At 39.0% G+C, this 14,553-nt stretch overlaps 1 protein-coding gene across 1 annotated transcript in view; it reads left to right on the top strand.

The window, feature by feature from the left end:
- LOC102227076 (insulin receptor-like) overlaps nucleotides 1–14,553 on the top strand; it is an 80,401-nt gene that overhangs the window by 16,872 nt on the left and 48,976 nt on the right. The window contains exon 2 of the mRNA XM_023340290.1: nucleotides 5,234–5,782. Within this exon, the coding sequence (XP_023196058.1) occupies nucleotides 5,234–5,782 (549 nt within the window). The remainder of the gene's footprint in view (nucleotides 1–5,233; nucleotides 5,783–14,553) is intronic.

Below are 14,553 nucleotides of genomic sequence, written 5' to 3'. Positions count from 1 at the left end.
GTGGTCCGGAGCGACAGGGTGGGCCGCAGGGATTTCACTCACTGTCCACTCTACAACTGCATGTGATTTTTCATTTTGGGGAAATTTTATATTAAAACACAGATTATATTTACAGTGTATTTTGAAGCAGCAGGTGGCTGTCTTTTTTTATGCTGTGTATTTTGCTGCTTTTGTCACTTCTCTTATTATGCTTCCTCCGTAATAACAAAGGTTTCTTTTATGTTCTAACTAAATTTATATGCATGTGATGCACATTGCAGAGAGCAGTTCTTCCTGTGTTTTTTCTCTCCCTCCAACCCTGCAGACTGTTGCATGTCTTGTCCCTGTGGTCCATAGCGACTCTCCATTCATGCATGTGATCACCAACCGCTCTGTTTGTTACGTCACTGCGTTCCGGGCTTAACTTACACTTTTTCCTCCTTCTCCTCTTTTTTTTTTTTTACTTCCCCCTTGTGACCCCTTTCCCTCCTTGACCCACGTTTTCCCCTCGTCTTCTGCCATTTGTCCTGTGTTTTAGCTGCCAGACTAGAGAGCAGAGAGGGAGGAGATTGCTCATTATTTTAAAGACAAGGGGGCTCCTGCCCCCTCCCTCTTATCTCAGCTCTTTCACATCTACCCTGTGATGACCAACCCCCCTTTTTTTTATGCTCCTGTCAGTCAAGAACAAGACTCCATTTTACATTTTCACTGAGCTCAGTCTGCTTCCCCTCAGTAACGCCAACCTGTCTGATCTGTAAAAGGTTATGTTTGTGTCTGCTTGGTGCGTCTTGAGGGGGCCCCTCTTGCACCGTGGCCCCACTGGCTGTTGCATAACCCCTTTTTTGTTTTGTTGTCGTGTTTCACAATAGGCATCCAGTTAGCGCCGGTGGCTGACAGTGAGTAGGGGGCCTGCAGCCCTGTTTGATGTGTCCAGCAGATAAGGCAGGCGGGGTAGAAAAAGGTGTAAGGTTGCTGTTATCACCGGTAATAACGGCAGCTGCCACGCAGAGGAAGTGTGTTTTTGTGTTTTGGTTCCTGATACGGTTAGTATCCAATAAAGGAAGACGAAGGCGTGTCCGAGGCAAACCCCTGTTGCTGATTCAGATGTTATGAGATGCTTATCAGGAGAAATGGATGATTTGGCTTTTCCCTCCTAGCTGCTGAGGGAGGATTTAAATAAATCTATTGAACTTAACCCTGTTGTGTGCTTTTCAACTTTGTCAAATTGATAGCGACTGAAAGAAATGACAATGATGCTCAGGATAGTTCATACCAGCACTTATAAATGATTTGATTGAGATTCACTTATCAGGCTTTTTCTGGCAGATACTGATTTCCTTTGAGGTCTGACCTGCAGGATTCACACACAGTCTCAAAAATTCTTCTTAGATCCTTTTCCAGAGTAGGATAAGTCAAAAAAAATGTATGTTGAAAAATGTTTCAGTTTACAGATTTCATTGACAAAAAATTCAGAATATCTAAAAATGCAGTAAACTTCTGTTATTTATAATTAAAGCACATATTTTATCCCTGATTCTTGCATTCAGTTTAGTTTTTTTTAGTAACTTTTTGGCCCCTAAACAATTGCACCTCGGATTGGTAACCTGGGTTTTATAATCACTCCAAACAAAGCTCTGACGCATCATTTCTTGTATCAAAGTTTATCTTCATCTAAAAGTATATATTTAAAACACAATTTTATAATCCAGCCCAGATTGTGGCTGGTCTAATAATAGATTTTAGAGATCTAATTATCGTTGACAGACCAACAGAAGTAGGAGTTATAAGCGTTGATCTGTTTAATGAATGGGGAAAACAATCTTTCTGATAATTAATTCTAGCCAATCATAGGAAAACTGATTCTAATTACTGATTGTTTTGTGCATCTTCTGCATCGAATGTTAAAACTTACGATCTTTGAAATTTATTCAAGTTTGTCGAGCTGTTGCCAGCCGGGTACTTAAAAATGTTGCCTCTGATTAAATGTTATTTAGGGCTGCACAATAGGTTGTATTTCATTCAGTGTTTGAAATTTATTACAGTAGCAGTATTTTGTATTTCAGGTACATACATTTAAACCTTTCTTACCACTAACAGATGTAGCCCTAGTTGTGTTATCAGGCAGTGTTGTTAAAATGTAGTAAACTCTCTTCCAACCTTTTTGAAGTTTTGATTTTTTTTCCTGTCTAAGCATAGCGCTGACTGACCCTACTTGCCAACACATAGTTATAGTAAAGATTGTTGGGATTACTGGCTTCTTGCCACCACAGGAAGTAATTAAAGTCTTTCATTGATCCTTTTCCTGGTTTGAGTTTTGTACCTGGATTGTTGTGCATGTCTGGCAAATCATTTACAGAATGAGGACGAGAAAAGCTGACTTCAACCTGGAACTGATCAATGGCAATAACAGCTCTGCTGAAACACGCACACTTTCTCAGTCTAGCATTTATCAATTTCTTTGAGTAATTTTTGATATTTGTCATGTGCATCACTGAGAGCCTAGAAGCTAATTGCGTCTTTCAGATGTTCATCGACTGTAAAGTCACACACCGACTTTGTTGGACTGATTTATACGAATGAGCTTCACAGCAATTATGCCATTGTGTATGGAGAGAAAAGCTTCAACAATAGTAAATCCAAGGAACAACAACCGAAAGTGTTAACAGCAAAGATTTGTAGAAACGCTTAAAAGAAAACTCAATTTTATTGCAGTAGCATGATCTCACCATGAAACGATTTACTGCAGTCCTTTAAACTGTGAGCTTTAGTTTTCAAACTCTCTTAGCACTCTCACTGTCTGTGGTGGCAAAATAAGCTGGGTTCTCTGTCCAGCCTTTTTTCACAGCTTCAGTTATTTTAAACTTCCTAATTATTGCTCTCACTGTAGATGGGGAGTGAGTTTAGTTCAGTAGTAAGGGTCTGACGATAGACAATAAGATTTTAAGCTCACGGTACGCTTCAATCAAGAAGTAACGATAATTTAAAAAAGGTTTTTAAATTTCTCACCAGTAAAATTGTATGTTTACATTTGTAAAACTAGTTAAAATGTATTATTATGTGCAAGACATTAAAAGAACTGCCTGTATAAATGGATCACTCCAAAAAAAATATTGCTAAAATCAGATCACTCATGTCCCCACAAGACTGAAAAATTTGTTCATGCCTTTGGTTTTAGTAGACTTGATTACTGCAATGGCATTTTTACTGGATTATCAAAAAAAGCAATAAGACTGCTCCAGCTTCTCCCGATTGCTGCTGCAAGAGTCCTAACTAAGACAAAAAGAGATCAGCATATCAGTCCAGTTCTAAGATCCCTGCACTGGCTGCCTGTTGCTCAAAGAATAGAATTTAAAATATCTTTACTAGTTTACAAAGCATTTCATAATAAAAACCCATACTACATTTCTGATCTTCTTCAACCCTATATGCCACTCAGACCTTTAAGATAATCAGAATCAAACCTACTAATGATTCCGAGAGTCAGAACTAAACATGGTGAAGCAGCTTTTAGTTTTTATGCTCCAGCGCTCTGGAATAAGTTTCCTGTTCATTGTAAAACTGCCCCTACCTTGAGTTTATTAAAACAAGGTTAAAATCCTTCTGATTTGAAGTTGCCTATTCTTAAAATCTTTAATTCTACTCATTCACTATATTTAACATTTTTTAATGTTTACTTTGTCTATTTTTAATCTGCTTGATTTTTTTAAATTATTATTACTATCTTCTTGTTGTTTGTTGTTTTTTAACTTTTTTTTTATAAGCACATTGAATTGTCTTTGGCTGAAAGGTGCTATATAAATAAAGTTGCCTTGCCTTCAATAAAGGCACTAGAAAATGGTCAGTGTTTACGAATCTGTGAACAAGATAATGCTGATATTTTAAAGTAACGTTTCTTGACGTATAGACAATCATCTTGTGCTTGCATGTTTCAAAAAAAAAGCTCAGCTGAAATCCTCTCTGGTCAGAGAGGCTTATCACTACTCCCTATTGGTTGCATGTCTGCACAGCGTTTTGGACTACGTGTAGCTGGAATTGGACTTTACTGATTTTTCTCTAGTACTAGCAATGATAACTTGAAGTTGTTCGAGTAATTAAGTTCACTGTAGCGTAGAGTATGTTCCCTTATTGCAGTAGGAGAAAAGCAGTAATGTAATAGGTGGGCAGCTCAGTCAGTACAAACAAAAACAAATGTTGCTTACGTGCAATTAAATTTAAGGTAGAATTTCTTTCAGAATTTTCAGATTATAATTGTGAAATAAAAGGTTGATTTATTTAAAGAATTTCACCCATTTTTACCAAGGTTGCCAATAAACGTGAAGGTTTGCTGTATGCCAATAATATATTTGACCTACATCCGATTTAGAAGACAGAAGATTTTATTTTTTATTTATGGCTTTGTAGTTTATTATTAGATATTGACCATAAAGTAACTGTTGAAGAAATGGGATAGTTTTGAAAGAAGAGAAAAAAGAATAACAGGAAAACTGAATATTTGATATTAGATTTCTTCCTCATCTCATCCAAACTTTTCATTTTTCTTCCACACAATCTTGGCAGAAAACTATCAGCTTTTTTAGCTTTCAAGGAATTTTCCCCAACTAACAAATTTTTCCTTGATTGCTCTAACATATCCCAACAATGTGTATTGTATTTTGTAAAATAGGTAACCTTGGTTTTCACATTCTGTCTGTAAGACTGTTCATTAATTCTCCTCATATGTAATGCGTTTGAGCGTCTGGCTCATGCATTTGATTTTCCTGTGTGTGTGTGTGTTCCAGCGTACAGCGACTAGAGACTATGAATGAGCTGGGATAAGCACTTTGCTTCAAGGCTTCATTTTTGTTAACCCATTCATGTCTACTTCATTCATATCAGAGAGGGCATTACAGTCACTTCCTCTCTGCAGAAAGAAGACTGTTGGTTTGTTAGGAGAGATGAAGATGGCCAATCAGATGGCGTCCCTTCTTTTAAAGCAAATCAGAACAAAACGGCGACAAAAAACTCCAGTTGTTGCACTTTTAAATTTAGGTTGCAGTTGTTTGACAGATCCTGTATTTAAAGCCTAACTGTCTTAGATCTGTAGTCCATATATTCATAGTGAAGGTCTGTGATTTATGAGTTATGATAAAAAAATGTGGTAGAATCCCTGAATAAATTATTATATTCCCAGATAAAAATTAGATCAATTGTTCACATCAGTAAATTGTTACATGGTTGGCATCTTCTTACTTTTTTTGCTTTTCTCTCCGTTCAGTTTGTCAAAGCAAGAACATCCGGAACAACGTGACCAACCTCCGGTCACTGGAGAACTGTACCATCATCGAGGGCCACCTGAAGATCCTGCTCATGTTTGGGGCCAAGTCCGGCGACTTCCAGGGCCTCAGTTTCCCAAAGCTGCGAGTGGTCACCGACTACGTCCTCCTGTTCAGGGTCTACGGCCTGGAGACCCTCAGCGACCTCTTCCCAAACCTGACGGTGATCCGTGGTAACAACCTGTTCTTCAACTATGCCCTGGTGATTTACGAAATGCTGCAGCTGAAAGAGGTGGGCCTGCACAGCCTCATGAATATCACCCGGGGTGCCGTGAGGATAGAGAAGAACCCAGACCTGTGCTACCTGGCCACCCTGGACTGGTCCATGATCCTGGACTCAGTGGAGGACAACTTCATTGTGGCCAATAAGAACGAGCGGGAGTGTGGAGACGTGTGTCCCGGCACGGCGCAGGGCCAGACCCTCTGCACCCAGACCACCATCAATGGCCATTTCAGGGGGAGATGCTGGTCACAGACCTATTGTCAGACAAGTAAGTGCCAGTCTTCTTTTTTCCCCCTCCTTCATCTGCTCTGTCACTACTTCCGGTATGTCTCTTTTGAACCAGTCTAATAGAAAGGTTGCAAAAAATGGGATGAGACATTCAAACTAGCGGACTGTTTCATGCCGATACCAATATGTTGTTTATGAGGACATGTTTAGAAACAGTCACTGGAGAAAATTTGCTCAGAAGTGACGTTTCCATCCCCGACGATGCGTTTAATGACGTCTATAATGTGGAAGGCAGGAGTTATGGACACACCATGCCCTCCTATTAGCATTCATTGACAGGCTATGTGTGGGCTGAATGAGCTGTAATTAAAGGCTGGTAGGTAAAAAGAGTCAAATGCATTGTTGAGTTGGGGAATTACAGCAAAATGAAAGGTTAGAAGGAGAGACTAGGCATGGAGAAAGAGGTGTCAAAACCTACGTGGATTTGCCAGCTGTCTTCTGTTTTTCTTTGTGAAAATATATGTTTGGTCAGTGCTGGATCTCTGGAAGTTTGTTGTCTGACATTTGGCAAAGAATGAAGTTAAATTTGATCTTTTTCTTGGAGGATACAGCTTGTTTTTTTTTTAGGATGACTGTTTCTCAGTCAGAGAGATTAAATATGACAAGATCGGACACATTTATATATACAGTATATCACCATTTGCATTCTGCGTTCAATGTTTGCTCCCTGATTTGTCAATGCTTGACATCGGGGACGCAGTACAGGAAATGGACCTCTCATGTAGAAGTAGGAAGAAGGCCATTATAAGTCCAGTTTGCATAGAGGTTCTGTGCATTGAGGGCCGCTAAGTGCAACACATTTCTTAAAGTTTTCTAAATGATGTTTTAAATAATAATTACTTATGAGGCTACATGGTTTAATTAAAATAGATCTTAAATATCAGACTCAGCAACTCTTGAATATACTTTGAACCCAAGATAAAAACTATCCAATGAGTCATTCCCAACATGATCCAAGTATAATAATACAGTTTGACTCCTGGACCTATTCGGACATTAACAGAAAAAGAGATGATAGTTGGCTATCATCTCTTTGAGAGAAGCGGCTGCATGCAGTGCGTCAGAGGCCATGTTTGCGAGCCTCCTTTGCTTGGGACAGGCCCGTTGGAGCAGATATAATGCAGCACGCTGCATAATGCCATAGTTACACCGTTAAGCCTAGAGCCGAGCGCCAGAGCAGGAGCCGTTTCTAGACCATGACGCAATGCTGCCTGCACTGCAGCGAGGGGAGTGTGCGAGTTATTCCTGCTGTATGTATAAATATGGGCCTGTAGGAGAGAGACGGCTACACTTTCATCTGTTTAAAAAAAACAACAAAAAACAAAAAGTTGTTTGTTTTACATTTAAAAAAGGGAAATGTACAGCTTAATTAAGCTCCTGTTAATACATCACCAGGTAGGATTTCTTTGTAGGTTTTGATTATTTTGTTGCAGCTTTGTAGCCGTACTCCATCAGTCCAATAGAGGAAACTATAGGATGTTTAATTTACTTTTTTATTTTATTTTTTAGGTTCTGTCACAGTTTACAAACTTTCATGCACTCAGATGTGGGTGCATGGGGAAGAAATATTAGACGCAGCATTAAAGTTTATATGCGAGTGGAAACTGTGGTGTTTTTGTGTTTTTACAAGGTTCCACTTATGTTAGGTGAAAGCCGGAGGAGGCGGGGGCATGTACTCCTCTGATCCTACTCTGCTCCTTCTATACAGGAAAACCACTGTACCAATGTGTGTAAATGCACTCCTTTGTTTGGGTGTATGTGTGTCGGCCTGCGCGCGCGTGTGTGTGTGTGTTTATACAATAAGGCTGTAACTCATCAGTAATCTAGAGTATAGAGATGAATTATTTTGTCATAACATTATAGTAAAGTTCAGGCAGTAAACGAGTGTTGCAGCTAAAAATAATTAAACAAAGAATCAATTTGACAACTTCAGATACCCACATGAAATCTCTTTAAACACACCACATAAAGAAATAAAGCTTAGTTTTAAACTTTTGTATTGTATGTTGCAATTTTATGTTAAGTTTAAAAAGAAGTACTTGATAATTGTCTTTTTATTTAGGGAAGTTTCTAAATAAAATAGTAGGAGATTGCAAAAATGGAAGGATTATACAAAGACAAAAATACTGAATGAGAGCAAACAAAAAGTCCCTTTCTGCTGCTTTCGGAGTCGCACAGGAGCCAGTACTCAGCTTGCACAACTCAAGAATACATAAACATACACATAATGTGGAAGACAAAAGCTTTTCAGGCTACAGTTCACATTGCCTTTGCCTACGTGCTTTATTGCGTGCTGTAGCTGTTTTCCAGCACACAAGTTGTCTACTTCCAATCCTGAAGGCAAAATTGGCAGAGGGGAGATAACTAATGAACTGCTCGTACCCTCTCTGAGGCCGACGCAGTCGCTCATGGTACTCTCAGATTGTTGCAGATCCAAACACGACTTCATGCGTCATCAGACAGCGCTCTGTGATCCTCTCGACCAGAGGTGAATTTAAATTGGGCAGCAGCCAGCTGTAGTGAGCAGGCCTCAGTGGAAGGTCCATGTGACTCTGTCAACATGGACTCTAAAGACGTTTAATGGGTCATACGGTCATGGTGGAAAGTAAGGACACCTCCTTGTAATTCAAGATTGTAGTTTATATTTGAAAGGACAGAATAAGATAAATTTCTAGTACTTACTTGGTCTTTAAAATGAGTGACAACAACCTCAGAAAGTGAAGAAAAATTAAAAAGTAGTGATTTAAAAATCTTACTATTCCAAATAAAATGAACAGAACAACTAATATCCAGGGCTAGCTATTGTAATTATTTCTTACAGTTGTCCATAAGTGTGAACAGCTCTATAGAAACAGAAATCATGGATGTTTATTCTGATGTTCAGCAGAGAAAACGGCAATTGTCCGAGAGCTAGTTGTTATTCCTCGTTTACGGCTAAAAGTTCATTCATCATCATTCATTTACTCATTCTGTTTGTCCATCCATCTATATATCCATTTGTCCATCTGTCCATCTTTCAATTCATCAGTCCTTTTGTCTGTCCTGTCAATCCATTCATCCATATGTCCGCTTGTCCTTCCTGCCATCTGTCCTACAGCAGCAAACCTACAAATTAATAATTCAAAAAGAAGGGGAAGCCATTTATTTTAAAGGAGCTCATTACGGTAAAGTGTTGTGTGTTTTGACCTAATTTTTTGTAAAATGACTCATGAAACAAAGTGATATCATAATGGGTTGTTGTGCCTTAAAACTTAAAGAGGGTTAAGATGCCACAACAGCCCAGTGCTGGTTGGAGTTTATCTTTCAGCTTGTTGTCAAGCGCTTGCTTCATATAAACCCTCTGCAAACGTACAAAATCCATGGTACACACCAAAGGGAGTGTTTCCACACCCACAGTTCTTAACAAGTCCCTAAAGCACCTCTTTTTTTAGTTCAGGCTTCGCTTGTGTTGCCTATCTCCATCACCAAGTAAACACAATTGCATAACACCTGAAATCCTGACATAGCAGAGCACACCAGGCATGTGGGGGGGGGCCTTGAAGAGGTGAAATCATAGGGAGTGGGATAGGGGGGGGGGGGGGGGCAGATTTTATAAAATTTAAAAAAAAAATCAAAATAGCAGAAAAATTAAAGGTATGAATACCAAAGCATGGAGAGAAGTGAATGTCAGCAAGTCTGCATTAGAAAAGAAAATTGAGCATTTCTTAAATAGTGGTGCCTGCTTTTAAATGATCCCAATATTCCTCATGTCCAGTTTGTTCAGAAATGAAGGCCATTAAAAACACCCAGCAGCACTGGTCGCTAACTTTGTGCTATTATTTGTGTAGGTCTATTGCCAGGGTTGTGTCCCAGCAACAGTAACACAACAAATCTCTCCAACACAGCCTGGGAAAGAAACACTCTGAAGATGTGAAGGCGAAATCTTGACCTTGGGATTTCAAGTTTTGCTCCCAAAAAAAATTTTTTTTTCATTTCTTATGAAACGATAAAGGTTTATGTAGGGCATCACGTGCAACACGTTTCTCGTGTTGTCTCAGCTGGGATCTATGAGCTTCATTGGTGGAAACTTTCATTGGTGACATTTCCATCAGTGTTTGATTTCTCATGCTATCAACCCCCAAACCCCTCGGTGAGGATAAGACGAGGAGGCCCGGAGGGGACGGCGAGGGTCGGGCTTAGCAAAAATAAACAGTGCAAAACAAACATGGCGGGGCATTTCAAGTGTGGATCCCAGGTACACACAGAAAAAACACTCACTCACACAAGCCTTTTGCCAGTGTGGCGTTCGGCCAAGTTAGAGGAGACGGAGGAGTGAAAGAAAGAAAGAAAAGGATTGTTTTCAGGTTGGTGGTGCCCAGTGAGGCATCCTGTTGCCCGTCGCCCACAAACAAACAAACACTCGCCTGGCCCCGCTTCTTAATTGGGCTTTAGAAGTGTTTCTGATTGGTCGTCCTCACATTCACTCCTCTTCATGTCTTTCCCTAAACCTTCTCTTGGTTTAGTCTCCACAGTTGTTTCCACTGAGCGCTAAGTAGGTGTTTTAAAGAGGTAGTTAATCTGAAATAACCATTTAGTTAAGTGAACTTCAACAAATTGGCTTGCTAGGTGGTTCATTTGTAAAAGGACTCAGAGTTACCCTATTGCTACGGAGTGCTGAGTTCATACTGGTTAATATAAAAAGTTCTTGTAAACTATATATTTGTTTTTATGAGTATTCTAAATAGCACAACCCTGGTCCCTCCCTTACCTGCTGCTGTGCAGAGCTGCTTGTAGCCTTCTCCTCACTAAGAAACACTAATTCAGCTGTTCATTTCTTAGTTTTGCATTAACATGGTGATGCTGTGGTATTCTCCCAGAACGTTTTCATACTCCAAGAATCTCAGAGGCCCACGCCTACAGTTAAGCAACACATAATTCACACCCTGGCAGATTTAGGTTCAAAGTAATATTTACATTTTACCAACACATTTCTTCTGACTGGAAGTAATATTAACCCGTTGAAGTGGCCTTGCTAGAGCGCTGACTTGACTCCGATAGAGAAAGTTGGGAACAAGCTAACGATTAGGGTGATGGCAAGGAGGCTTTTCAACTAATATGTATCATCCAAACGCCAGCAGAAACATGCAAAAAGCTGCTCAGCAATTTCTAAGAAGGGGTTCATTAATGTCAGAAAGATTTTTTTTTGATTGATTATTATGAAGAGCTGTAAATTGATGCATTTTTTTATTGTTTATTATCTTGACAGATGCTTTTCTCATCTGTCAGAAAATGACAGATGAGTTTTTAAATGGAAATTTTAAATCTACATTCTCCTTGGGTGTGAATAATTTCCTATTCATTCATGTGCATTCAACTCTAACTCAAGAACCAGAATTGATACCAAAACAGCTAATGAAATCTGACCAACAAGGTAACAATCTTTGAAACGTTTTAATTTGCTAAACTTTGCCCTAATGCAGCAAACAAGCCTCCACATAAAGAGTTTTTTGTTTCTACAATACATTTACTTCGAACACAAATCTTAAAAGACAGACACATGGAGCAAACTAAAACTTACAAACAAAGTCAACAGACCTAATATTTTCCTGTTTAATAAAATCAAATGTTTAAAGTCTTAAATGTTTTTAAGTTAAAGTTTTTCTTGATTTTTATGCCCACTGACTTTTTAAGAAACTGTAAGTTATTGACTTAATTATGTGTCTTTTGTTGAAGACCCTTTTTAAAGTTTACCTAACTACCTGAAATGTATTTTAGAGTGCAGCTCTGGGGCCATTCAAGCTTTAATGCATGTAATTTTAGGGTTCATTTGCAACTTACTTAGTTTCGCAAAACCACACTAATCAACAAAAGTAAGTTCCTTTTAATAACATTAGGAATCAATTACAATTTTTGTTCCTTGCAGAGTTAAAAGTTGTTCTTTTCCAAAGTAAGAGATTTTTAATTTGCTTTAGCTGGAAAACAATCAAATACCAGTTTCCTTTTCCATCCCATGTCTCCAGTAAAGTGAATTGCGGCGCATGTGAGACTCTCTCTCGTCGAGAACAAAGAGCTGCACACATTTTGTTCTCATCGTTCTCTCGTTTATTGCTATTGACACAGGTGAGCTCCTCTTTGATGCTGTCAAATTCAAATAGCTGGAGCTTTTTCCTGATTCTTCGCCTTACATCGGCACACATGCTCCCAATCACTGCTGTTTCAGTCAGCGCGAATATTGTCAACGAGACTATGGGTGAAAGCAGGAGGCAAAAGCTGAATGAGAGGAAGGGAAAAGACAAAGAGACAGCTTTAGGGGGAGAGGTATTAATCATACTCTCATGCTTTCTTTCTCCTGCAGCTTGCATCATGGTTTACAAACCCAAATTAACTTTGATGAACTGGCACTGGTTATGTGTATGCATGTGGGAGTGTGCACCCATGCATTCAGCCTGATTCAGAGCTGAGCAGGCGGAGCTAGTTGAGCGCCCCGGGGGATCTGGGAAACCATCTCTCCTCTCTCCTACATTTCATCAATGGGCTTGCTCTCCCACATCCTGCTTTGCATACACCCATAGGAAGCGCACATGCCGGATGATAGACATTCACACACAGCAAGCACAGAGTTTATTCACATAAAACGTTGCTCCATCTTCTTAGCAGGAGGCGTAACTACTTGTACAGTCACCAGCTTTTCTAATTTTTAAGCCTCCCTAGTTTTTTATTTTTAATATTAAACATTTCTACTGGAATACCAGAGAGATAATTGATCTTAATTTGTAAAAATTCGACTCTTCTTGTAAAGGTGCAGACAAATATATTGGCACCCCTGGTAAAGATGAGTAAAAACCCTTCAAATAAACTAATCCTTTTTTGTTCCAGAATCGTAATATCACCAAAAAAATGCTGAAAATTCAACCTTTCATTCAAGTAAATGTATTGTTGGACATTAAAAAAAGGAAATTTTAGAAAGTTAATGGCTCCTTCAACGTAAATGTTCTTCAGCTTTTCAAGAGTTTCCTGGAACTTTTAATTGGTAATCTGTGACTTTTATGTTTCCCCGATGTGCCACTATGCTCACTGTGCATAGTGGCACATCGGTCTTGCCACTATGCGCAGTGAGCAGGATGTTAAAGAAAGTTAAAATACATCTCCACCGTTGGAGACGGCGAGGTCAGAAAATCTCCATAGATGCCAGGAAAAGTATTTTTCTGCATTAGCATCACAGACTTAAACATGTAGAGTTGCTAATCTCTGTTAGAAGACCTGAACAGGAACTGTGTGCGCTTGCTAAAGTGAAGCCAAATCTCTTTTGAAACTGCAGTTAACTGCTTTAGTAATTTAACTTTTTCATTTTCTTCTGGATCGATTGGTTTTTAGGTTGTCTTATTGTTTATTATCTCATTATGTGACTGCTGTGCTATACTTTTTATGCACGGTACTCTGGCGTTGCGGGTGTTTTGAAATATTTAAAAATATTTCTTAAAATAATTCAGAATGGGCCTACTCAAATAAAAGGTTATGTTTTTGTAGTGTTTTAAAGGTCCTTACTCACTAAATTTGACTGCGTCTGTATGTGTGCAGTATAAAAAGTTTTTCTCTCTGTAGTTTTGTTGGAAATCATGTTGGCAGGCACTTTATTTTCACATCCTGAGCTCTCTGTAAGGACTTCCTCATTACTTCCTGGCTTTGTCTAAACTACTTCCCACTGCTGAGCGCCATGACTGAGCCCTGGGGAGAGAGAACTTGTTGGAGGCTTATTTTTATGAGAGGAATAAAATCGAAATGAAATAAACGTTAGATGGAGATATCCCAGGCTATTAAGCAGGGACACCAAGCTTGGGGGTTCATTACTAATTCAAATCACCAAACTGCGAACCAGTATGTCAAAAATGAGAATACAGCTAGCTCAGAGCAGAGGTGAGGAGTGAGGATTTAACAGCGTGTTTGTGTACGAGGGAGGAAAATAACAAGACCCTCCCTTGGGTTGAGGGCAGGGGATTATTTTCAGGTGTTTGGGTGGATCAGATGACAACCTGCCTGTCAGTCTGACATTAACATGGATGCTAACGTTATTGCGTTTTTTTGTGAAGATGGTCACTAATTCTGTGACTCCCATCACTGCAGTTTGCAGCCGAACTAAATGTCGTCTCTTCTGAACAAATTCAAAAGGTATAAATACTTCCCTAAGACCATTTCTAAAGACTCAGTCATGCTTTTTGCAATCCAAAAAATGGTAGATTAAGGACACGATGGGCAAAACTAACCAATCTCAAACATTTGAGATTCCAAGGACAGATCTTGAATTCTCACATTCAGAACTAGAATTAGTGCTACATAATTTTTTTTTTTTTTTGCCTGTGAATATTACATTTGTAATTTATTACTTCCTGTTTTACTGGGATGTTCATGCAATACTAAGTGGCACATTTTTGTTGTTTCTCTTTAACATGGGAAAGACAAGAGGACATGCTATTTGATAACAACTTTTTTGTCAAAAGTGGTTTTGCCAAAAGATGTATTAGGCAAAACAATCACGGTGGGGAAAAATAACTTGGGCCAAAGGAATCAGGCGTCTTGGGATCATAAAATCTCCATAATAACCAGTACATGGTTATTATGTCAGCTGGTTGGTTGGGGATTATTACAGGTAAAATAAAACCTTTTTTGTCCACCCATCAGAAAGAAACATGTGGTCTTTGCCTAAAAAGTACAGAGACTTTAACTGGAACCATGTGCTCCAGGTGGGTTTGCATTGAAGCAAAAAAAAAAAAATTA

Source organism: Xiphophorus maculatus, chromosome 9 (genome assembly GCF_002775205.1).
Source record: "Xiphophorus maculatus strain JP 163 A chromosome 9, X_maculatus-5.0-male, whole genome shotgun sequence".
Lineage (NCBI taxonomy): Eukaryota > Metazoa > Chordata > Actinopteri > Cyprinodontiformes > Poeciliidae > Xiphophorus > Xiphophorus maculatus.
This window is presented reverse-complemented; position numbering and strand designations above follow the sequence as displayed.